At 35.8% G+C, this 26201-nt stretch overlaps 1 protein-coding gene across 4 annotated transcripts in view; it reads right to left on the bottom strand.

The window, feature by feature from the left end:
• The window catches only part of LOC126972281 (protein Skeletor, isoforms B/C), a 73935-nt gene extending 62912 nt beyond the window's left edge, over window positions 1-11023 (bottom strand). For 3 of the 4 annotated variants that reach the window (XM_050818920.1, XM_050818919.1, XM_050818921.1), the window contains exon 1: window positions 10857-11023. In XM_050818920.1, the coding sequence (XP_050674877.1) occupies window positions 10857-10893 (37 nt within the window). In that variant the 5' untranslated portion in view covers window positions 10894-11023. The remainder of the gene's footprint in view (window positions 1-10856) is intronic. The other variant, XM_050818911.1, reaches the window with a different exon arrangement.
• Window positions 11024-26201: the final 15178 nt, after the last annotated feature.

Raw genomic sequence — 26201 nt, 5'->3', positions numbered from 1 at the left:
TCACACTTCGATACCGTACCTATTAGTTGTACTATAACATATTCTTTGTCGTCGTTACGGGCTCACTCTCGGATCTCAATGCTGCTGGTATAAGTCATTTTGTGTTATGACCTATAATGACTTTGCCAGAAATTATTTTTTCGTAGAACATAGTACTTCTTTGACGTTTAACAATAAAATAACACCTCTCCGGCTTTTCTCTTTGATAGATAGTAATTTTTGCTATTTTAATGTCCATTAATAGACAAGTAATACTTGTTATAATAAACTCTCATCAAAATACTGCGGTTTTAATTCACGTTTTAATTTTTTTTTAACACAGTGAGTATGATGAACTATCAAATAGCAATAAAAAAAGGTCACTTGAGTTAATAGATTAACTCAACTCAACAACAGTAAGTCGTCTTTTTGTGACTGAACAATAAATGAAATACATAAAAGTAGGAATATAGGTATTGTATTCTTGTATTTTCAACGTTTCGTAAAAAAATCTTTTAAAAAATTTTTGATAGTTGTAAAAATGATATATTGATAAAAAGATAAAATATACTGATAGATTCTTAAATGATATGTTTATGAGTTTCGCGCGGCGTGATTAATTACCGATAACAAACTGATTGTCTAAATGACCTAAGTTAATGCATGTGGCGTAAAAGTGATGAAATAACAAATGTACGTGCGTTGGCTCGTACATCTATAAAAAAGTCTAATAGAAGTATGAAGCAGAAAAATCATTTCATGTAATGGAAAATGTAACATATTACTTTGCCTTCATATTAATCTTCTAATTTAGATCTTCAATAATTTTCTTTAAAACGGGGTACAAAACGGACCCTTCTAATTACGATTAAAATATACGATTATTTCAGACTAAGAACTTGATCATAATATTTTGTTTCAATCTAATACATTTTCATGATAGGCCCAAAAGAGTTGTTCTAACCTTTTACATATTTATACGTAAATTCTTATTAAAATAATTTGTAAGACGATGAAGCTGTAAAAATTGATTGTAAAAATAGCAATGAGGTTCTTCTCACTTTTTCTCATGAAAGCTCAACGTTTTCCGAAGTGGTGGTAAATGGTATGATGTACCTATGTACTATTGTATAAATGTATACTTTTGTAAATGTATAATGTATTTTATTTTATTCTCAGTAATGTCAAAAAATCTTGCATTGCCAAGTGTGTGAAGGTTTCTTAACAACCTTCCAAAACACAGCAGAAGTCACATTAAGCGAATTGCACTCAGAAAAATATGGTGAACTGTTAGTGAGTGTTGAAACTGTTTGGTCACCCAATATTGATTATTAAACTGTTTTTTCAAAATATTGTAATGATTTTATAATTGTCATGGCCGCGTTGTCTACATTCACCAAGGATAATACCAATAGCATAGTATAATACTTGACAATGATCCGGACGCGATAAGAGATAATAATATGAAAAGAAAGCGAGCAAGTGGTAGGCGGCCGAGCTCCGCGCACCGTTCACAGTACCGTTACCATGTGACCCAGTGGTCGCTAGGAATGTGCCGTACATCGACGGCTGACCACCGGGCCTGGCGCGCGAGCGCTAAGCCACTCGGCGATGGAGCGTGCACACTGTGACCGAGTAACGCGGACTTAATACATTGGATTCTAAACAGCGAATATGCTCAGTACCGCTACGATAACAATATTAGAAACAAACGAACAACAGACATCGGCGAGACGAAGGTTTGGCCTTAAATGAATAAAATTGAATAATTAAAAAAATAATTAATAATTTAATATAACTCATATAGCCCAGCCCGGTAAATTTGATTGATATGATGAATATGGATGTTTTTTTCAAAGTCAGGGATGCTTATATTATGTATTTATGACCACTTAAGTAAGTACATCGTATTAAATATATCGTTGTCTATCACCCATGGTACAGGCTATGCCTAGTTTGGGGCAAGATCATTTGAGTAAAAGAGTATCAAAACAAATAAGGTCAAACAGCTGTTCGGAACAATCTCCGTCGTAAATTGTGTTACAAACACACAATAAAACAACGTTTATGAGTGCTAGTACCATATTGCGTCTAAGTCTTACCTAAATGACACAACTGAATTGGTCCGGCACGCCCGGAGGTCCCTTTCTCCCAGTTAAAGCTGATGTCCACCCCCCGTCAGAGACAAATGAAAGCACGAATAAAAATAAACGACTCCAGGACGGTACCAGACTAAGCAGTCCGGAAGAATCCATCCCTAGATTTCGATATTTAGGACTTTTACCTACTGGTGGACGCCCGGGTTGCCCCGCGTTCTCTGTCTGAGGCAAAACTGTACGGACGCGGGGCAAACAGGCCTAGTGGCTCAAGCCACCCTCATAGTTGTGCATTACTTCCGGCAATCTACAATCGCCCGTTTTATGAGAAATAGTTGCAACACAACAGAACCACTTCATGGAATAACAGCCCGAACCGTAACAACTAAGGGACCTTTAACCTTATACCACACTCCCTACTTACAATCTGGCAACACATGAGCTCTAAGCCCCTGGTATTCCAGATGTCCTCGGGTGGCTCCTCACCACGACCCATCACGTTTGCCTCGTCTTATATAATAACTAGTATATGACCGGCAAATGTTGTTTTGTTGGCAGAACAACGTTTGCCGGTCATATTATTTGCCATTTATATAGATAAATTAAGTAACCCACGCCCGCTCGTTGTATGAATTGTAAAATACCTGGCCTTCAAAAGTAAGTATCACACTTTTAAAATTGGGATAACGTTTTAAGTTCACAAGATATACTTTCGAAATAAAAAGGACTCCAAACAGAATTTAATTTTGTACATAAAAACTTTATAGTCGGTAACCTTCTTTTAAGATTTGGAAAAAAAAAACTTCAAAAACAAAACCATTCCTTTTTCAAAGTTGACGTTTCCGAATTACAATTTTACCATTCACATTTTCTTTCTGTTTTAAATTTTTTTCAAGATCGATGGGTCTTGTTTTAAAAATTTATGCTAAAAAGCACATAACATTTATTTATCATGCCTCTTTCAGTTGAAGGATGTGCTAGGATCATGGCTTTTCTAGAACTAGGCATCAGTATTCGTCTCACTGCAAGAATGGTGGGTGTGACGGTACGAACGGTCGAGAAGGTAAAGCGAAGGTACGAAGATACTGGACACCATCTGAGGAGACCTTGTAATGGCAGACCCAGGTGTACCAGTGCCCGAGAAGATCGTTATATTATTTCCACTGTGTTAAGAAATCGTCACCAAAATGCAGTTGAAGTCCAGCAATAGCTACTTCAGACCCGGAGGGACTACATTAGTGACAGTACAGTGAGAAGAAGACTTGTTGAAGCAAATTTGAAACCCCGAAGACCAGCGAGTGGCCCAAAACTCGAGAGACAGCATCGAGTGACGACTGTAGACGACGAGTGTAGACTGCGATACGCCCGTGAACACATGCAGTGGGATGAAGAAGAATGGTCAAGAATTTTGTTTGCAGATGAGTCTCGATTCTCCCTTTACACTTCTGATGGAAGGCGAATTGGTTACAGGCGACCTGGTGAGCGATACCTTCAAGCCTGCATCTCAGAAAGAGTCCCATACGGTGGAGGCAGTGTACATGTATGGGCTGGCATATCTTCAGAAGATCGCACAGAGCTAGTAGCCATAGAAAATGGCACCCTCACTGGGCAAAGATATGCTCAAGAGATTCTCAATGAGTATGCAGGGCCGTATTTAGTAAATATGGGTGATGGATCGATGCTGATGCATGATAATGCCCGGCCACACACGGCTCATATAGTACAAAAGTATATTCAGGAGGTCGGTATTAGCGTGATGGCTTGGCCATCAAGAAGTCCTGATCTCAACCCGATTGAACACGCCTGGGACGTGCTTGGGAGGCTAGTCAGAAATCGCAGACCACCACCTACTACCCTCAGGGCACTAAAGCAGGCCCTGGTAGAAGAATGGGAGATTATTCCCCAACATCGGCTCCGAAACCTAGTGTTCAGTATGCCAAACCGGCTCGAAGCTGTAATCAGAGCTCGAGGAGGCAATACCAGTTATTAAAAATTAAATATCATGTAATACTGTCTATTTTCATTGTTTTATCTTTTTTTATTTAAAAATGTTACTAATGTATAATTTTTGTTTCTAAGAATTAAAGCCTATAAAAAATGCAACAAAACGTTTTTAATCTTAAATCTCTACCTTCTATAGTTAAGAAAAAAAAATAATTTGAAAAGTGTGATACTTTTGCAGGCCAGTGTATAATGAAATATCATTGACTGAATTATTTTTGTTTTTGCGAATATATATGTATTTTAAGACAAAAAATATAAGTTCCAGAGAAGTAATCACCATAAATTATGTAATAAATATTCTCCGAAACAAGCTGCATCATATGGTATGAGTATTATTCCGATCGGATCGGTAGTTTTCGCAGTATGGCCGATGGAATAAATAGCATTTATTAGCATAAATTGATAGTCTTTACAAAACGCCAAGTAATCTACCCGTTTACAGAACACTGGATCCCCGACAAATGATTCGACCTTATACTGGGGTGCACCAGACTAGAGATCACAGGAATTCTCCGAATGTAATCTGTGCTTTGTAGAGCGCTACTTATGTAACCGAGAATACGTATGTAATATGTAAGATAAGACACTAGATTTAAACTTATTAATTATGATAATTGGCAGCATTTTACAAGTTGCGAGAACAGCTTTATGATGATAATATAATTGTTGTGGCTCACGGCTGATGGTTGGTCGCGTCACGCTGCCCAGTTTTGTGACGACATCATTGTGACGTAGCTATTATAACAATAGACAATAGAAACACGTCGATAGTAACGAGCAAGAAGATCACGAAAAATACAAGAGATTAGAAATTCAAAGTAAAAGTTCACCTTAGTTTTACCTACCATAAAAATAAATTTAAAGCATTTTCGCATGCATATTAATATTTATTGAAATATTACATGAATCTGTTCAATTTTAGATAGTGGCCTGTCTGGTCAGACAATTTTGAAGCTGGTGAGCCTAACCATGTGTATTTATTTTTCTTTTAAAATTATATATGAACGACAGAAAAGAACGGCGCGTGGGGAAAATGTCTCGATATGACGTCACACGATACAGTTGATCGCAGTTTGGAGCGCTCTGTACTAGAGCAACTGTTCTGTGCGGACCACCGCCCGTATGATCCAGAACCAACAACCGATCAGTGAGCACAGAACTCTTGTTAGTAACCGATCTACGAATCGTTGTGATCTATCTTATTTCAATCAAACTGTGGGTTTATTATTTAAGTATGTATTGTTTTTTTAACTTATATGTGGGTTTATATATATTGGTATTGACAAATTGAAATTTAGAGGAATGATTGACGAACCACATAAAATCTGGATTCCAAACAAACACTAGATATCTGGTGTTGAAAGAAACTGCGGGACCCATGGAAATGTTAATGGATTGTTGACTTATTCACATTATGTTTAAAATAACGGACGAATGCGTGGGTTCTGTACTAATAAAATTAAAACAATGTTTTTGAACGGACAATCCTAAATGCAGAAGCTGTCTAGTCGAAGCCGAAACGGTCTCATGTAATACTGGAATGTATAGGAGTGTCCTACCAACGGGTAAAAATGGTTGAAAATATGAGGACGATCCGGAACAGATCAGGACTGCACGCAAGATGAACCCAACTTAGGAGTTTAATTACGGAAACAGGAATCCCCGCACCATACCATAACAATATAAATGGCTTTTACGGCCATATCTATTGATTGGTTTTATGTATAAGCTGGATCTATAAAGATCCAAATTTAAGCATCTGATGTTTACTCACCCAGACATTTTTGACTGTGTTTAAGGGTTTCGTGATACGGATGGAGAGATCAACGGAGTAATGATATGGATCCATTTAGAGCCAAACATTATTTAATGAAGGTTATATTACTTTAAAAAATGAAAAACTAGTTATTTTAAATTTATAGATATCATTAAGTATGTCTTTTCAATGAAATAATAACAATACAGCTAGAAAATCAAGTCCATCTTTGTCCGAATTGCCTCATTATATAATAACACAAACATTTCGTTGCTGGCGAGCTCTGACAATATAAAGTTATATTTGGAATTGAATATAATATTGAAGAACCACTTTAATAGAAGTCAATTCGTCTTTGCGTCCCAAGCGATCGTAGTATTTTCATAAGCAGGTAGCACTCGCCACCAGTCTGTCTGTCTGTCTGTATTGTTAAACAATAATTTGTTATGTGTTATTCAACACAGACCACTACCACGAGTGTTCACAACACAAACAGTATGCACAGTGTCCACTTTGTGCATATGTCAACATAATATATCGTCAATCTAAACAATATGTTATGTTTTTAAAGTGATAACCCTCACTTCTAGGATTAATACACAAATAAAATTTGAAAAACAAAATTTTATGAACGATGCGGGATTCAAACCCACGACCTCCGGCGTTCCGTGTTATTGTTTTTCAAATTTTATTTGTGTATTAATCCTAGAAGTGAGGGTTATCACTTTAAAAACATAACATATTGTTTAGATTTACAAGAGCGACATCTCAAGTCAATTTCCTAATATGCAAATATTGGGGTTGAGCAGGTTATCAACTGTAAAGTAGATCCTGTAGATGAAGCCACAACCTGAGAGTTGAACAAAGCAAACAGAATTTTATAACGAGGTGGTACTCGAACGGTTAGCTCAGTTGGTGAGAGCACCGGCACGGAACGCCGGAGGTCGTGGGTCGTGGGTTGAAATATACTACTCACACCAGAAAATGATCATGTCCTACATTAGGAAATTGCTATGAAAGTGTTAACGTTACTGATTGTATCACGGGTAAGTGTTTTGAGTACAATCAGACCCACAAGAATCTAATCTGAACAAACAACGGAGATCATCACAAGTGTGTCACATCGTTCAAGCTCTATGAGCGTGTCACGTCACTTATATGACAAGAACCTCATTAGTCTGTGTTTCAATAAAATAAAGCCTACTTGCTTATGAAAGACGTTCTAACATCGCGTGCCACTACTGACGTCACCGCGGTCACTAACTGTAACTAGATGTGACCATCTAACATATCATTTACCCATTTATTATGTTTTTTATAGAATATACTGTGTGGTACTCAATAACTTTTGTATTAATTTTCATTTACTGTTTGACTTACTCGTGTAAGGCATTGACTATTTGATGTTTGAGTATGTTCGTTGCACCGCTTAACATATTATATTGTAATTGAAATGATTTGTAAATCGATGAAAATGTAAATTTTGATATAAAAGAGTGGCAGTGAGTTTCTTGCTACTTCTTCTCATTAGCTCAACCCTTTATGTAGCAGCGGTAGATTCAATGAGAAAAAAATATTTTTTTGACATTTATAAGTGTCAGTTCCGTGACCTACATGAATTAAGTGATTTTGATTTGATTTGGTAAAAATCTGAAAATGTCATTTTCTTTAATTTAGCCATATGCTCAGTAACAGAGGAAATAATGGAACGTCTCTCAGACCAAAATATATAATAATTAAAAAAAAAAATATAAATGTTTTCTGTTTCATATATTGTTAGAATGGAGAGAAGAGTTAAATTTAATTGTAATTAAATGTTCAAGTCACCACTCCTGCCTAACACATTGCTCTACTTTTAGGTTTCACTGTCAAAGGAAATGTCAATTGCTTCATAAAACACGACCCAATGATTGAGACAGCTTGAGTTAATCGCGACGGCTTTGATAACTTATGTAGAATGTAAACAAAATATTATTAAAACTTACAAAACCTTACGTTATATTGAGAGGAATCAATTTGGAAATAAGTCAAACAGCTGGAGTTGTATTGAAGCATCACAAAAGATAATGTTATTGACGTTAAATAACTGACTGTACATCATTTTTTGAAAAAAATATTTGCATTCCATTGAACAGAACAGGTTCAGTGACAACTGGTCAGTGGCGGTATGATGGCGCCGCCTGGCCCTGCGACCAACCACTGACCAGACACCATAGCACCGCGTGTCTGCGGAACAATGCATGCACTTAAGCGATTTACAAACATTGTTAGTATGCAAAAATTCTTAGCAAACAAATAACAATCAAATTAAGACAATATAATGTAGGGATTAGTAGGCATTAAACACTTTCCTAGGATAACATGTGACTTATTATTACAATGAAATAGTCTCGAACTGAGCAAATTATGTAGCTACTGTGAATGAAGGGTTGATAAATTGACCAGAGACAAAAATATTCAAACAGATTAAAACTCAGAGTATAATGTAAATCTACCAGCCATTCAATAGATATGCCTAACACCTCAGTTCAAGCACAATAATCTTGTGCATCCTTTCTTTGAAGTGAAACTTTTTAAAGTAAAATTTCTTTTGATTTTTATTGTAAAACATCTCAAACTGAGCTACCAGCGAGTCATAGCTCTGCTTGTAGATTGCTCCACACAAGTTTCGATCAGCGAAGGTGAACGGTCACGGAGACAGCGCAGTGCGGGATCTCTCGTAATACAATAGTACTTTTTTGGAATAGCAGTCGAACTAGCTTTGCTAACCATAAGTCCTTGTAATACAAGAGCGCTAGGATATTACGCAAATAAATTCTGGAAGATTGTCTGTTTTTGAAATAGCTCTGGCGCAATCTGACTTGTGTTGTGGCTGCACCTGAGTCAGCTCTTGTTGATGATTGTTTTTGGTCTTGTCTCGGCCAGCGTGTGCACAGTGAACGTGTTGCAACATCAAGTGTCGCCATCACTATATCTTCTATATAAATATATATATCGTATCTTCACAAAATCCATTTGGTTTCACAAGTTGGCAGTGCCAGCGAATGCGAGAGATTGTCTCTGGGATATTGCTTATTATCTATGATAATGGGTCCCGTAACAAAGAGCGGAAGCTTTTCGGATCCAGCGCCCTCGGTGTCAGCTGGCGGTATATCCCGACGTAATGTATCTCCGACAGGAAAACCGACCACCGTTCACTAACGATTGTATACCATCCATTATACCTAAGTTATAACAGTATTCGACTTGTATGTTTATTATTTTGTAAATATAAAATAATTGTATTTTTATATTTATTTGAATTATCTGTTTTCTTTTTTAAAATCCCATCCGACCAGGATTTGATCCTTACTCACGCGCCTAACCGAACTAATCCTCTTGCGGGCATCATATATTTAAATTATTGTCGTAGGATTTATCATAGATAAATAACATTTGAGCGACAATAATATATATTATAATGATGGTAGCGAGATTGGACGCGGGAGGAGCTCACAATTTATTTAATTTTATTTCCAAACATCTTTTAAGTAGATTCTTATAAATTTTCAGTCTTCAAAATTCGTCGTTAAAGCCTTGAGTTACCAGTGACACAATAATAAAATTCAAGCAATTAACATACTATATTCTTATTACTTTTTATGATATATGACTAATTAATAACACTCTATATATAAAACTCAAATAATCTATTAAAATTAATTAATTACAAATTTTATATATCGCGATGATCGCGGTCGGCAAGTGAGGTGTCCATGAAGCTGGCTCTGACAGAGGTATGTACCAGGCCTTGGGTCACCTGTCAAATCCGTTAGACGCCTCGATAACCCTTGTATTATTTTTTTTGCTCCAAAGGGAACAAATATGTATCCATCACTGAGTGATGCATATTTCCTCCTAATATCAGAGCCGGCCATACAAAGCAGACACGTCAACTAACATAACACGGAGATTGCGATTTATACTCCGTAATACAAACACGTCCGATTGTTCTGCCAGAGCCTGTACTGTGTTTACATTGTGTGGGATCAATGACACACACCATCAGTTATTTAGATATCAACAATGTTCTCAATAATTGCTCATTAGTCTGATGCAGCTAACTTTTAGGGCTTAAAAGGAATTGAATACCACGATTTTGTATATTATTGTACTTATAAACTGTGTTAGTGTAAGTGTTAGTTATTCGTTATCTGTCCGCGATGTCTGTTCCGACACCGGTGGACTGGAGGCTCATCTGAACACTCCACGTTATGTACTTTCATGTGAGCGAGTGCTTAGACAACTTTTTTCGTAAATATTGTAAGTAACTCTTACATTTAAAAGGATCTGTCTTGTGAGCTGAGGGTTGCGTATGAGCTTTTAACGGGTAGGTCGGATGGAAATACAAACAAATTTGTTACAACATTAAATTAAACGCAATATTATAGTAAAAATTTTTCAGTTCAACTTGATATTAAATTGAGTCCATTCTCATATTAATATAAATAAGAGGATGACCCAGTAACTCAGATAGTACAGAATAGCCAAGCAAGGATATATTATTAATCCATCCAATAAAAAGCTCGTTTAAATATGACTGGTGAATAGTGTGGTAAGTATATCTTTTACATATTATTTTTAAAGGATGTTATTATATATATTACCTCATGAAGTAATAAATATTATTTAATCTTTCTTAATTTGAGATTAATATTAAAATTACAACGTTTTGTTTTTAGAATTTTATTTATTTACACACATGAAAGAAAATGTTTTTTTGCATTTTGTCACATTGCAATTATAATTTTAGAATTATACTATCATTACTTTATATAATATTTACAATTACACATGATTTTACGAATGAACTACAGTAATCGGAAGGACCCATCTATCATGAACATTCGAACTTAAACTCAATTAAAAATTGATTTTCAAAATTTTCGGGCTTAATAATTGTAAACACTATGATTAGACGTTCGTTTGTATATTCACGTGCACTTTATTATTGGAAACTTTTGACGAAAATGATGACTTACCAATGAGGAGTAGCAATGATACCGCCACGAGTAACATCGCGAGCGCAGATTCGTGGTAGTGTGGTAGTGGTGACGGCGCTGGTAGTGAGAGCACGGGCTCCGCGCTATGACCGACGAGTGACTGCGGAGCGCGGCGCCCGCACCCGGCCGGCCGGAGAGAGTGGTCCCACCACCGCGACCACCGTCTCGCTGCTCTCTCGTGTGGCCAGCACTCTACAGATCTCGCCGTCGCCGATCACGGCCGGGCCAGTTTACCACATAGCTGCGATAACTTTATAATTTGATAAAAAATGTGCGTTAACAATGGCGCGACGTGCGAGGATCACCTCCCATCAAGTGAGGCTCGCGCTAGGGCCCGCGCCGGTGCGTTCACTTCATGACACATTCCCTACTAATATTATAAATGTGAGTGTAAGTTTATTTGTTATGTTTTCACGCCTAAACCACTCAAACGATTGCGATGAAATTTAATACAGAGATAGAATAGACCTTTGAAAAGGACATTGTCGCTTTTATTGCAAAAATATAAAAGGAGGAGTTGAAATAGGGGATGAAAGTTTGTATGGAAGTTCGTCACTATCGAAGATGACTCCATAAAACTTTGTATTTAGGCACATTGATAAGAAGTAAATAAATTAGTCTAGCGTTATTAAAATTTTGACCTGTATAGGGATGAAATAAGGGATGAACATTCGTATGTATGGAAGTTCAAACAACGTCAGGCTGTCACGTCGAACTCCCACTCGATTTTGATTATGTTTGGTACAAAAATAGACTAGACCTTGGGAAAGGACAGAAGCCCCCATTGAAGTTAAAAAAAGGCATGAACGGGGTGAATTAAGGGATGAAAGTTTGCATGGGAATTCGTTATTTTCGGAGATAAAACCATGAAACTTTGTATTTAGGCACTTGATAGGAAGTAATTTATATACATTTGTTCGTGTATTTTTGAAACTTCGACCAATATGAGGATGAAACAGGAGATTTAAGTTTGCAGGGAAACACTATTAAAGAGACTGTCCACAATGACAAGGAATATTCGTTGTATCATAGAAGAGCACCGTCAGCAGCGTAAATAGCAGCTGTTTGTGTGTGTATTATTTGCAAAGTATCCTAACAAATAAATAATGCTGCCCACAATAACTATCCCACGCGGACGAAGTCGCGGGTTAAAACTAGTATTAAACGATTCTTAAACACGTAGAACGGCATGGCTGACAGACAGTTCACATGGCGCGCATAGTTTTGTAAACTAAAAGACAAATCGAGTTCATTCTACCAAGGAACCTCGGAACGAAACAAGACTAACAAGAGTTTCAAGAGGACGACTGTCCACAATATTCCAGTATAATAGTGTAAACTATAATTTATTATGATATAAGTACTGTAACAAGGAGTTCTTATATATATATATATATACAGGGTGTCCCAAAGTTATGGGACATGAAGGGAAAGTACCTTAAATATCGAAGATAGGCTATTTTACTGAAAGAATACTTTGTTATTTTTAAAAGTTAGTACTTCGGCATTCATAGATTTTCTAAAAATTACTTGCCTCGTCTGGGAATCGCACCGACTGAAATGTAAAAAAAAAACACCCCTACTTTTATAATGCCAATCGAAAGAATGGCCAAAAACTAATAACTCTTCTTAAGTAACATGGTATTTTAAAATAAAGGAACAACGTAAAATGAATGTTTTCCTTCTTCGATTAGTACGAATGGACCGATTAGATGGCCGGCCAGATCCCCGGACCTTACACCATTAGATTTCTTCTTTTGGGGATACGTGAAAGATATGCTATACAAAAAACGATACGAGAACGTGGGTGAGTTACAAACAGAATTGTGGCATATCATGTCGAGTATTCACCATAAAATGATAAGAAAATCAACAGGCATCGGGCTTATTAAAAGATTGGCGATTTGCGTAACACAAGAGGGATCACATTTTGAGCATTTAATTAATTAATTTACAAAAAAATACCCACTTAGTTGACTACTTTCTTTTAAAATACTATGTTACTTAAGAAGAGTTATTAGTTTTTGGCCATTCTTTCGATTGGCATCATAAGATTAGGGGTGTTTTTTTTACATTTAAGTCGGTTCGATTTCCAGACGGGCAAGTAATTCTTAGAAAAGAGATTCAAGTGACGCGAAGAAGACAATCGAATTACGAGACAGATTAGAGAATGAAGTAAAACAAGAAGGCCTAATATAAAATATAATATATGGTGTATTAAGTTGTAAGAAGAATATATACATTCAAAGAAGAAACAATGTTTTATTAACCAACGATCCCGCGTGTGAGGGAGGACTCACGCGTTACAGTACTTACTTATAATAATTACACACAACAGCAATGACAGCGTCATGTCTTCTGGGAGGACCGCCACTTTATCAGCCAAATGTAAACAGTGGAAATGGCAATAGTTATTTCACATTAGCTGTTATTTTGCGCTCAAACTACCAACATATTTACCCATACATTAATTATTTCACAAGCCCCATTAAAAGTTGGTATAACGTAATAAGAATCTGTGGAATGAGCTTCCTTGTGCGGTGTTCACGAGACGATACGACATGGGTGCCTTAAAAAAACCGGTGGGCGGCGGTGATCACTTAACACCAGGTGACTCGTACACTCGTTTGTTTCATAAAAAAACCAAAATTCATTTTACTTTCACAACGTATTATAACTAGACTTGAAGATGGTAGGCAAGAGTACAAAATAGAATCAGTGAGTCAGTAAGACTGTCCACATGCCTTTGGCAATTTAAACACACCCGCTATCGAGAACTTTGCTTCATGTTGTAAATTTTAATGTAAGATGTAACGTGGTTATAACTGTTAAATCAAAATCACTTTATTCATGTAAGACAAGGAAATTACACATATGTATGTCAAAAGTTTCGTTTACTTCTTTTACATTTACTACCATTTAGGAAAAGATTGACATTGAATGAGAAGAAGTGGCGAAGAATTGATTGTCACTCTTTTAAATCAACATTTAGAGCTTCACCGTTTTACAAATCATTTCAATTACAATATATGCGAGGTGTCGTCAAATACTAAATGCCTTACACGAGTAAGTCATTTAGTATTTGACGATTTTATATAAAAATGTAAATTAATAAGTAAAACACAAGAGTTATTGAGTACAGTAGATGCGTCAATCCACACACACCGCAAATCAATAACGGTATTATGCGTGCATTTGATTAGCGATTTTAAGTAAAATAACTTAATTAAATAAAATAGCAAAACGGTTGACACTAAGGGCCATCCCTGCAACTTCCCGCTAATTCCACACCTAAACACATCAAATTGTCCTTATGACGATTTCGACTTTGACTATTCAAGCTCAAAAATATATTTTGTGTTGTTTTGAGCTCTTCGAGCTCAAGGAGTTACCTGTTCTATGATTTTGAGCTGAAAAGTCTGGTAAAAGTTTAATAAAACACTATTTTTTTAATTTTCAAACGGCAATAACTTTTGAATGAATGAACCGATTTTCACGCGTGGCAGTTGGCGGCATTCGAAGTAGTTTTTAGAAAAAAACACAAGGTAGTATTGTTTGCGGATGACACTTCGCTCATATTCAAAGTAAAAAGAAGCCAAGTTGTATATGACGAAGTAAACAATGCTCTATCTGACATCTTGTGGTTTAGCGCCAATAACTTATTGTTAAATAGTCATAAAACTAAATATATTAAACTTACCACGCCAAAATGTCAAAAATGTAGATACGAATATTTTATTAAACGGAGAGGTGGTAAAACCAGTGGAATCTGCTATATTTCTTGACATTACTCTTGATTCCAAATTGCAATGGGGCCCCCATATTGAAGGATTGGCGAAAAGACTTAGTTCTGCAGCATATGCGGTTAAAAAATTTGACAGTTAACTGACATAGATACGGCGCGACTTTCATAGTGCTATGTCCTATGATATATTGTTATGCGGCAGTGCAGCCGATATTAATACCATCTTTATGCTGCAGAAGATTTGCGCTATTTATAACCTAGGTAATAAATAATCATTAAAAGAAAAATTTAAAGAAATAAAATTGTTGACTGTTGCTACTCAATATAAGTATACTTGATAATGTTCTATATGTCCATAAGCACATTGAGGAATTTGCTAGAAACAGTGACAATCATAATGTTAACACGAGGAACAAACATAAACTTGTAATGCCTAGGTACTACTCGGCTATGTCGAGTTAATAAGTCTTTTGTGGGGCGATGTATATGCTTTTACAACAACATCCCAGAATATGTTCAAAACAAAAGTACGACGATATTCAAAAGAATTGTTAAAAAAAGTTGGTGTGATAAAGGTTACTATAATATAAATAACTTTCTTAATGATTCCACAGATTGGGCCGCCCTCAGGCTTTTAAATAATTGTACCATATTACTTAGTAAACATATTTTTTGATGAAAAAAAAGCACGCTGAGTTTGTTGCGCCCATTCTTATCAGGTCTGCGGCATTCTTTTTGGAATGGGTAGTTTTTGACTTCAATAAGTGATGGCATATCCTATTTTGAATAAAAATATTTGAATTTGAATTTGAGACTCTTATATAATCTTTGAGTTTCAATTGATCAAACTCGGAATTTTGAAGAAATTCCGAACAAAAACTTTTTTCCGTTTTCTTTCGTCAACGATAACTCACAAACGAACCAGCCGATTTTGGCCGGCTTAGTGGCGATCGACGTGGTTTTATGATGTTTAGAGCTGATTAGTTTTTGGTATCGATCGAAGAAGCTGTTTAAAACTTATTCCAAAAAAAACACATATGAAAAGAAAAATTCGTAGTTTTCTTGTGATCTCTTAAAATATACCGGTCCAAATCGTATTCAAATTCTTAGTTTATTCAAGCCCTTTCGAATGGCGCCAACCACCCTGAAATCGGTCGAGCCCTTCAAAAGTTATAAGAGGTTTACATTCTTCCATACATACACACACACACACCTACACACACACACATACATACACACTCAATTTTCGAAGTACGGGGTAAATCCAATAACTTCCCGAATTTTCGAATATTTTCAATATTCTTAGCAGGAAGTTAAAAAACATAAAGCAGATTTCCCGCTGCCATACAAGTAGCGCCCGTTCACAAGCATGACGATAATATTGTTACTGTAATATCTAACGCGTGTAAAGTAACCAACGCACATACTCAAAAGATTTTCCAAGAATGAAACAAATCACACTAAAAACCGCTTTTTCCACTAAGGTCAAGACTGTTGTATATAAAGGATTTTTATGCATAAATGAGTGTCAAAAAATCTATTGCACATGTAAGGGTGCTATACAAAACTCCAATAAACTATATTAGTAAAATATATCAGAACCTTGCACTATTAGAAGTTTGAGTCTAAAGTCCAAATTATACAAAAGTGTTGATTAATGGATCAAAGTGGACATAAAAGTGGAAAAAGATCCGTCAATGAATTTTTTCAATGGATCTTAGTGGACAAAGCGATTAAAACATTTTGACATTTGCTACGGTAAATTTTATATATTTCGTTTTCTTGCTATTTAACATTAGATTATTAGCGATAAGCCAGTACACGATGTCAGATAGTTACCAGTGGGAGGCTCCTTTGCACAGAGTGCCGGCTACATTATAGGTACCAAAACGGTGGTGTGTGAAATTGTGTTTCGGTTGTAGGCGTCATAGCTAGTGAAATTACTAGCCAAATAAGACTTAACATCTTATGTCTCAAGGTGACGAGCGCAGTTGTAGTGCCACTAAGAAAATTTGGATTTATCAAGAATCCCGAGCGGCACTGCGTTGTAATGGGCAGGGCGTATCAGTTACCATCAGCTGAACATCCTGCTCGTCTCGGCCCTTATTGTCATAAAAAAGAGATAGGTAAAGTTTACTTCGTCATACATTACTTGTTTCTTTTCACTTTGAATATCAGTGAAGGGCCGTTTAAGTGTATATGTTTTTTTTCTATAAGGTTAGGAACATCGTTTATATAGTAACACTATTGGGAAACTCCACTAATATTTCAAAAGTTTTTCTGGCACAAAAAAGCCCATAAGAGCTTTACGCAATGTCAGTCCTCTAGAATCGTGTAGAACATTATTCAAAAAGTACCGTCTGTTAACGCTTACTGGTCTTTATCCTGTATAAACCTAATGGGTATGCGATGTTGGAGGTTCGGGTATTGGAATGATTATAGTCTGACTGCGATAATAAGCCCCTTTATTAGTCTATGCGAATACTTATATACTAGTTGGAGAGATGAGTGTGTGTATAGGTGTATAAAGGTGTTACACACACTACAGGTATAATATGCTTTGAACCAGACATTCCTTAGATCATCTATAATGACTATGTGAAGTCAGAAAAGAATTAGCATTATATTTTAATACAATATTCAAAGTGCTAAGTCTTCGCAAAAACTATGCATCCCACAACCCTTATCAGCTGTTTTTGAACTATCTTTGACCTATAAGACTAAGCATATTCATACTTTGACCTAAGCATACCTTTAAGGCCGGCAACGCATTTCTTGACACACCTGATGTTGCGGATGTCCATGGGCGGTTGCCTCACCTCTCCCCATCCCGTGAACCTCTTGCCCGTTTGCCCCCTCTTACATAAAAAAACAGATGTGTGGCACTTGGGGACTGCCGCGGTAAAGCTATTGCACAGCATTTTTTATCTGCATAAGTTATGCAATTATAATTATTAGTAAAGTTTTTTCTTTGATACTAATACAAGTTACACATTTTGAGCTTGGTGACCGATAAGAAAACATTTTTTTTTATTGAATAAATGAGAAGTTACTTAATATGGCTTAAAATATTTTTATTATCATACATGTAGGTTATTCAGGATTTTTTATCATTGAAACTATAGGTTTATGGTAACTGAAATAAGAAACATAAGTTTGAGACTTGATATCCTCTAAATATCTAGAAAATACCGCGTCAATGGTGGTCCCATATTTTGTTGTGGATTCTTGTAGCAGTTAGTTATTATTAATAACATTAATAAACAATCTACCTACATAGGTTTTTCGTATTTATGAATCAGTTACTGGGTGATCTGGTCACTAGGCTTGGGTAGAGGTCTTAGGTCTATGTGTTGAATTTAAATAGACATCTATCAGTGAATTTTACTTCACACTTAAACAGGCTTAGGACTGTCTACAGTGTCTTCGCTCAAAATAGTCCCATTTAGCAGCAAAACGTCGTCGTTCCGCCATAATTATAAATAATACCTTTTTCTACAGTTATTTGCATATTTTGAAGTTTTTGTACACTGTGATCACTAATTACCAGCACTAATCAACTAGAAATAAGAATTAAATTTAATTACCAAAATGTATCTAACAACCAAAAATCAAAAATATTTCCGAACCAATAAAATACGACTTGTCACGGCACCGCTATGCAAAAATTATGAAAATTAAGACTAATTGAGATTTTGGTTGCAGTGGCATTGTCAGGTAAACGGTACTAAAGGTGTGTAAAATACCGATCTAAGTACATCAAAGAATAAAGTGCGATTTTTCGGTATTACCTTCAGAATATTATTAAAAATCACGTTATTCATTGTCATACACTTACCATTGTGGCACCCCTTGCCAGACACCCTTATGGTCACAAAATTATAATTTTACTCCATCTAAGTTGAATTTAAAAATAAATAGTGTTAGCATATGCGACATCTAGTGTCACTTTTATAAACTATTTCGTATGTCCAAATCGAACGTTGAATCTTTCGAGTGTAATACAACATAACAGTTTCCGATAGATGGCGCTGATCACGGAACACTGGGGGGTGTTAGGTTTTCTTTTCGTTACGGAATTTCTTGATTCGGTCGCCGCGCTCAAAGCCCGCGATAAACGCTATACAATAGCTTTATAGTATTAGCTTATGCGACATCTAGTGTCACATTCATAAACTATTTTGTATGTCCAAATCGAACGTTAAATCTATCGAGTATAATACAACATAACAGTTTCTGATAGATGGCGCTGATCACGGAACACTGAAATGGGGCAGTTATTGAGTTTTTCGTAAGAAATTTCTCACTAGCAAAGTTAAGAGAGGCTGTAGAGGCTCGCCCCCTATTACGTGGGAATTAAACATAGTGAAACTTGGATGGAAAAAATACACCTCTAACCCTTCAGGAATATAGGCGTGAAACTGTGTAATGTTATGTAATTTCTTATTTTGTTTATTTGTTTCGCAATAACAGGAAGTAAAATGAATGAATAAATACATAGACACAAGCCATGTTTCATTTAGTGTGCATACTCCTTAATCATAAATCCAATTTCAATTGATATTTACTTATTTACCTAAATAAATAATTTTATAATTTAGTTATCTTCCTGCAGTTGTGATTGTCAGTTCGTCGCGTGGACTTTTGATTGCCAGGATTTCGTGTGATAATTATGGCAGATTATGGGAACAATGAATATTACGACATGATATTGCGTATGGGTGCGGTGAGGTTGGTGCACAGGCTCCACCCACCTGGGTCGTTTTGTAGTTCTGACCGTGGTGGAAGACAGAGGAGTAATGTTGCGCTTGATCATGTGTATGCATGATGTACCTGGGCTGTTTTGAAGATACTAGTGATGAAATAACCGGGTACATAAAAGATAATCAACATGACGTCATGTGGTGTTTTCTATGTATTTATTGTGTAACTCCAGGAGTATTTAAAAGCTGCTCAAGATACAAATAAAAAAAATGGTACGTGCCTACGCTTTGTTTATGTTTAAGTCCGTAGGTAGCTAACTAAGTATAGGTAGGTCTAAGATGTCTTATTGATTAAAGATGAGATGAGAATTGGATTTTTTTGTAAAATAAAATACTGAAAATAAATACCAAAAATGAAAATACTAAAGACGAGGCAGTAAGGGCCCGGGCTATAGCCTGTTCGCAAGAACGAATTAAATAAAAATGTACTCTGTGGTCCTGTCAAATCAAACATCAATGGAGGTGCGTTCATAAAGCTCAAGAAAGTTAGCCCCCCAGATTTTTTTTTTATTTTTTATTTTTTTTTATTACATCGTTAGTTCGCCATTTGTTCTTGATTGTTCTCTATAAACATTTGTTTGTTCTCGATTTATTTATTTAATAAAAATTTGCAATTCATTAAAATTTTAGGTTAGGTTATGTTAGAACAGCTAAAACAACGCACGAGCCGAGCGTAGCGTGCCGCGGCAGCGGCCGGCGAGTGCCAGAACCAAATAGTAGGCGTTTCCCCCCATTAACAGGGGGTGGAGGCTAACTAAAGGGTATGTTTTTAATTAATTGTTTTTATATAAACAACAATGAACAAACAATTATTTATAGCGAACAATTAAGAACAAACTACGAACTAACGATATGCGATATTGAAAATTCAAAACTAGAAAAAAAAAATTATAGGTATAAAAAAGGGTCTAATGGTATATAATTTGACGCAATTGCGCAATTTTAAATTGTATTTTTAGTATTTTCTGAGCAAAAAAACCGCTAAAATCATATCATTTTAGGTTTATAAACGCTCATAAGCATTCTTCATAAGCGATCCAAACGCCATTCAGTAAAAGGCACTTCATGGTACGAATTTTAGTGATTCAGTTTAGGTACCTAAACTGAACTGCATCGGATTCGCATCGCTTATTAAAAGTTGATGGTAGGCCCTCAGTTGTGAAGTTTGTTTCATTGGCAACCTGTTATAATAAGTGTTACCTGTTATATTAAGGCCTGTGGTTGTTTGCCTAAGGACTTGCATCCCGTGCCATTATATAACTTTAAAAAAAAAGTTCACAAAGTATGTTTCCATTCCAACCAACACGAAGTTCATGGTGAGAATGTGAAAGTGAAAGCCTTCTTGTCATTGGTTAAAATAGCCAATGTCAAAGAGAGACCAATCAAATTCGCGAAATATTACTCTTTAGTCTTTATTATATTGTTTTGTTCATTTAGATCGAACCTGAAACTTGTGTTTGTCAAGTTAGGTGACAATAAGTAATTAAGTAAAAACAGTAACTTACTACCACAGTGCATAGTAGTCAGAACAAACTTTTACTTTAGTAGACGTGAACAAAAAGTTTTGTAAAGTTATGAATCTTATATAAATTAAGTTGCACATTTTACTTTATTATGTTAATATTTTGTTTGATATATTTAGTTGTGGCCCAAGGTATGGAATAGATTAATAAAGAAGTAGTATATTTTTAATACTTTCTCCTAGAAATGATTCTATATTATAAATCGATATTAAATTTAAATTTTAGAGTGTTCGTCTCAAGATGATCAAGGACCATACAAGGGAAAGTACATCGGCAAACTTAACTCGTATCACCATCAGGTAAGATCAAACTTTCTCTGTTGGTAAAACTTTTGCAAGGACACTAATGATTCACAAAAGCATTTAACTAATAATGTTTAATTAGTTCTGGTATCAACTTAATTCATACTTGGATAACGTTACTGACCTTTTACAAGAAGCCAAACATGTTTTATAGAATATATAAATTTTATTTAAAAGTTTGTCGTTGGGTTAAGATATACACAAATTTTACACCCCACAGTCAAGTTAATAAGAAATACATTAATTGTATTATTTGAATATAAAGCATATGTATTCAAGAGCCTTCCAGTGACGAAATGAAAAATATCATAGATTGGTCCATATTTCATTTGATACCATAACTTTAAACCTCCTACTTCAATTAAGTAGGTGAACCATAATATTTTTTCTGCTAAGATTTCTGTGATTAGTCGAAGAAGTTTGATCAGATTTTATTTCAGAGCTGGTATGAGCTATACTAATTATGAAAGTGTCTTTTTGGTAAATTATGTCGAAATGAGCTTAGTTTTGTCATACTAAAAGAGAAACCCATAAAAGTACCACTTAAGAAAGTGAAAAGTAAGTACAGTTAAAATTAAAATTGTCATGTAAGTTTATTCTTAAAATATATTTTCCTAGGTGTTCAGTGCTACTAACTAGTAATCTTTATATTATTTTCCTACTAATAAAACTGTTTGAAAATGGCATAAAGCTAAGTATTCTTTTAAAGTTTTCAGCTTACATCTACTTTAAATATAACAGCTTGAATTGAACAACTCGAAATTTCAAGTTCTAGAACAGGTGCACTTTATTTACAATTTTTTAATATTGGATCTCACCTCAATTCTTAAATTAAAATACATTTTATAGTATATTCATAGAATATGTAATATGTATTTATACATATATATCATATTCCAAGGTTGATATACTATCTCTTCCCGAAACTACTGGTTGGTTTATCCTAAGACTGACAAAGGCCCTATCTGGCCCAAATTTCAATTTTGGCCTCCAACTAAAGTAATTTTAGTGAAAATTAAAAATATCTTACATTCAAGTTAATATGAAGAGTAAATAATCTGTTTTGAGCTTTGCCCAGTTGATCGTAAAAGTGGCTAGGGCAAACTCTTTCAAACATCAATAATTCATACTGGGCTTATAATTAATAATTCATATTCGTACATATTTGAACAGATTTATATTTATGTACACATACATATTTATATGCTTTGCAGTGTTCTGATAAATTAATTTGTTATTACATATTTGTATGTTGAGAATGTAAGTGTGCAGGCTCAAACATGAGTGAAGCAGACAGTGTTGCGGGTTCTCCTTCAGATTCTACATCTGAGCTGAGAAGATTCTGCTAAAGTTTCATACTAACATGTCCTGATTGTGATTTCAAATATATTTTCTTCTCTTCTTTCTTATTCTTCTCAGGTCTGAGGCAGTCTCATTTGAATGAGTGGTAGTTTTTGACATTCAATAAGTGATTTTAAAACCTATTTTGAATAAAAATATTTGAATTTGAATTTAAAAGTATAGGCATCACATTGGTCGGAGTGAAACTGGGCTGTACTGCACTGTGCTAAAGACACTTTATAAACCATAACCATTTTAAACTATCACTCATGTAGCTGACAGTCTTCTAAATATTTTCTATACTTTTGGTGCATAGGGAACTGTATAAATGAGGGCCACTGACTCTGTTAACTGCAGAAAAAAGCACATTTTGTTCATGGTTTCACATCACATACCAACAATCATTTTTTGTATTGATGTTTGGTGAGTGCATTGTCAAAATAAATAAATATAGGAATTGCTATAACAGATTTTTTTATGGAAAAGGAGAACAAACAAGCCTGTTGGTCACCTCATGTTTAGTAATCACCACTTGCTAAATTCACCAGAACATTCACTTTTTTGAAGGTACCCTTGTTGTACCTATTATCCTGGAAACACCCCACAAGGAAGCTCATTCCACAGCTTGGTTATGTGTCATGTGGAAAAATGTTCCTTGAAAACCGCACTGTGGAGGAATGCCATACATCCAGATGGTTGGGATGAAATTTTAGTCAAGCCAAGTAGCTTTGCCTTCCAGATGACCGTGGAATTGGCAATTATTGTTATTATAAATCTTACATTTTATGAATTGATATTATTTTTTAGGATGAAAATATTTTTAATTATAATATATATATTATTATACCAAACTTTCTAATTAAGTTAAATTAGTACATTGCGTATAAAAAGGCCCCTAAGGCATTATAGAAATGGTTAGAAAACCATTGCTATAATCAATACCCATAGCTGCAGTAGACATACTTACTATCTTGTCGTATTATAATATGAATTTGTTGGGGAGGCCAAAGTGAAAACTAATATTGATATAATATTATGCTTTAAACACTTAAAACTAGGCTGCGATTAGGTGAGCAATATTTAAGTAGATAACTAAATCTTTAAATATTAAAAAATATAGTAATGAAATGTTGGTGGCATGTGTATGTTTGTTTATCTAGCATTGTTAATTGAAGCAAGTGGGCGCCACTCTCCGCAGGTGTCGGGCGAGGTGTACGCCGTCGACGAGTGGACGCTGCTACTGTCGGACTTTAACTACGACGGCACCGGTGATGACACGTTCTTCTGGGCCGGCGACTCCGGCAGGCCGGGCCCGCTGGGCTTCATAGTACCGGACCAATACGGCAAGTCAGTATCTGTTGAGGCTCAAGAGGGCTGCACCATCACGGCCGCCCCTCTGGTACCATCGCCTTATATTAGATGGCACACTCGTCATTCCCTTGTGGGCTTCATGGTGTGCAGTGGCTGCGGGGAGCTTCTTTTACTTGCTGCTGTTTCGCCGACGGGCTTGGAGCTCTAATTATCATGATCAATAAGTTGGTCTTTCTCTATAACTATATAAAAATGATAAAACCGCTTGCTTCCTTCAAAATATTATTACGAAGGCCGCTAACACGTTAGAATATGTTACCACATAATATTAAAATTGTTAGACCTCTCATTTCGTAGTAGTAAAGGTGTTGTAATGTTCCCAAACTGTGTTCCTTTGGTAGCGATGCCTCCTTAACCATGTAGGTCCGTGCCACTACACATGTGGTCAGTCAGTTTGCTAGGTCATATATGTGGTAACAATGTAGCGTCGACCTTTAGTTAATTGATTTTGAAGCCGATAGTCTTGTCCTCTTTATGTTAAGCCCGTGGGTCCTGGCGCGCTCAGGTATTTCAAATAATCCTACATTGAAGTGCTTAGGTAATAACTTATCAAAAATGTGAGATCATTTAATTTCCAACATTACAAAAATATTTAATATATATCTTGAATTAAAAATGGTGGAGTGTGAATACGCCTTTATTGGCGGTTTTGTTTTTGACGGCCGTCGGCATCTTTTGAGGAATATTGCGTGATTGTGATTGGATAATGTCTTTCTCACATTTTCCAATCACATTGCAGTAAATATTTGAATCTTGATATTCATATTCACACAATTAAAAAGAGTAAAAATGCAGACAGGCCGATCTTTCTAACCTAAATGTATGCATTACGTAGTTTCATAATTGGATTAAAATTACCTATTTTTATTAGGTAATACATACAAAAAAAATACAATTTTAGAATGATTTTCAATGTCAGTTAAATATGTGCACTCTCTAAATTTGGTCAATCTGTCAATAACTCTACTCTCATTTCATGGTACCATTTAAATCCAGACTACCATAGCTTTTGACTGAACAATTTTGCTATATCTGAAAGTACCCGACTCTTGGTAAATTTCCCTTTGAGTTCAGGTAAATTTATTGAATACTCAAAATTGCCACTAGCTTCCAGCATATCCCTGGAACCTTCCCTTTTTTATCCTGTTGAATCGCTATCGAATTGTTTGAATGATGTTTGTCTTTGTCGATGTACCGCAGTAATGTCGTATTGCTCTTTTTTCTTATCATATCTTTTCATAAGATCTTATGACAATCTATGTAATAGTCATTCTTCGTAATTTCTGCAGCAATCGAAAGAGATGATTAGAGCTATTTTAAAATAAAAAGTAGTATTAAATGAAACATTTATCTATATTTATACTGGACCTATTTTTTCACCACCAATGCTAAAGAAGCTCTCGCTGTTTTCCAATCCTGGAGTTTTTTTTTGCGGAAGATGTTCAATAAGTATTTTAGAATATGATTATTTGAACGTGTCGTGTGGCGGCCAGAACTAACATCCTGGAGCGCTACAACAACGAGGAGCTGCGGCTGCGGCTGCCAGACGGCAAGCGCGTGTCGCGCATCACGTGGTTCGCCGTGTATGACCTGGCCTCGCAGAACGCGTTCGGCGACGTGTACGTGCCCGAGGACTTCGACGCGCCCGCGCCGCGACGTCTCACGCCGCTGACGCCCGCTGCCGGCCAAGCCGCGCCACTCTCCAGCAAGCCGGTGCAGTTCCTGGACGCCACTACCTTCGTGTGAGTATTGGACTGCACAACAAGCGATTCGATTCCCTAAAAAAAAAATGTTAGAAAGCTGATAGTAATAAGTACCTGGTGAAGCAACTAGATATTTAAGACTCGTGTTCATCTTTTGATACGTCATTACATGTACATCATGTGTAGAGAGCACTACCTATCTTTCTCCTTGGCGATGAGACGTAACGTTACTGCGGCGGTGTTCTTCTACAAAACATCTAGCGGTGCTATGAGCTGTTCTGATTTGTTAGCCAAGATGGACTCCCACATCCCAGCCAACCCTTGCGTCACCATCTTATATATTCCTTTCCTAAAGCGTCAAGTAATTATCGACTGGCAAGTTTGCCAGAACTTGAATAAATAATCCTAAGAATATCAATTGTTCTTTAAATTTATACTTTTCACAGTTGTATGTAGTTCTTGATGTGTTCTGATAGCATCATTTTAGTTAATACGCCAAATTATCCTCTTGTACTGTATACTCTCTAAATTGAGACGACTCACCTGTTCAAGACGGTAAAACTCCTCTCAATACAA

The sequence above is a fragment of the Leptidea sinapis genome, chromosome 26, assembly GCF_905404315.1.
Source record: "Leptidea sinapis chromosome 26, ilLepSina1.1, whole genome shotgun sequence".
NCBI classification, from domain to species: domain Eukaryota; kingdom Metazoa; phylum Arthropoda; class Insecta; order Lepidoptera; family Pieridae; genus Leptidea; species Leptidea sinapis.
Note: the sequence above shows the minus strand (reverse complement) of the source record. Positions and strands in the feature narration are given on the sequence as shown.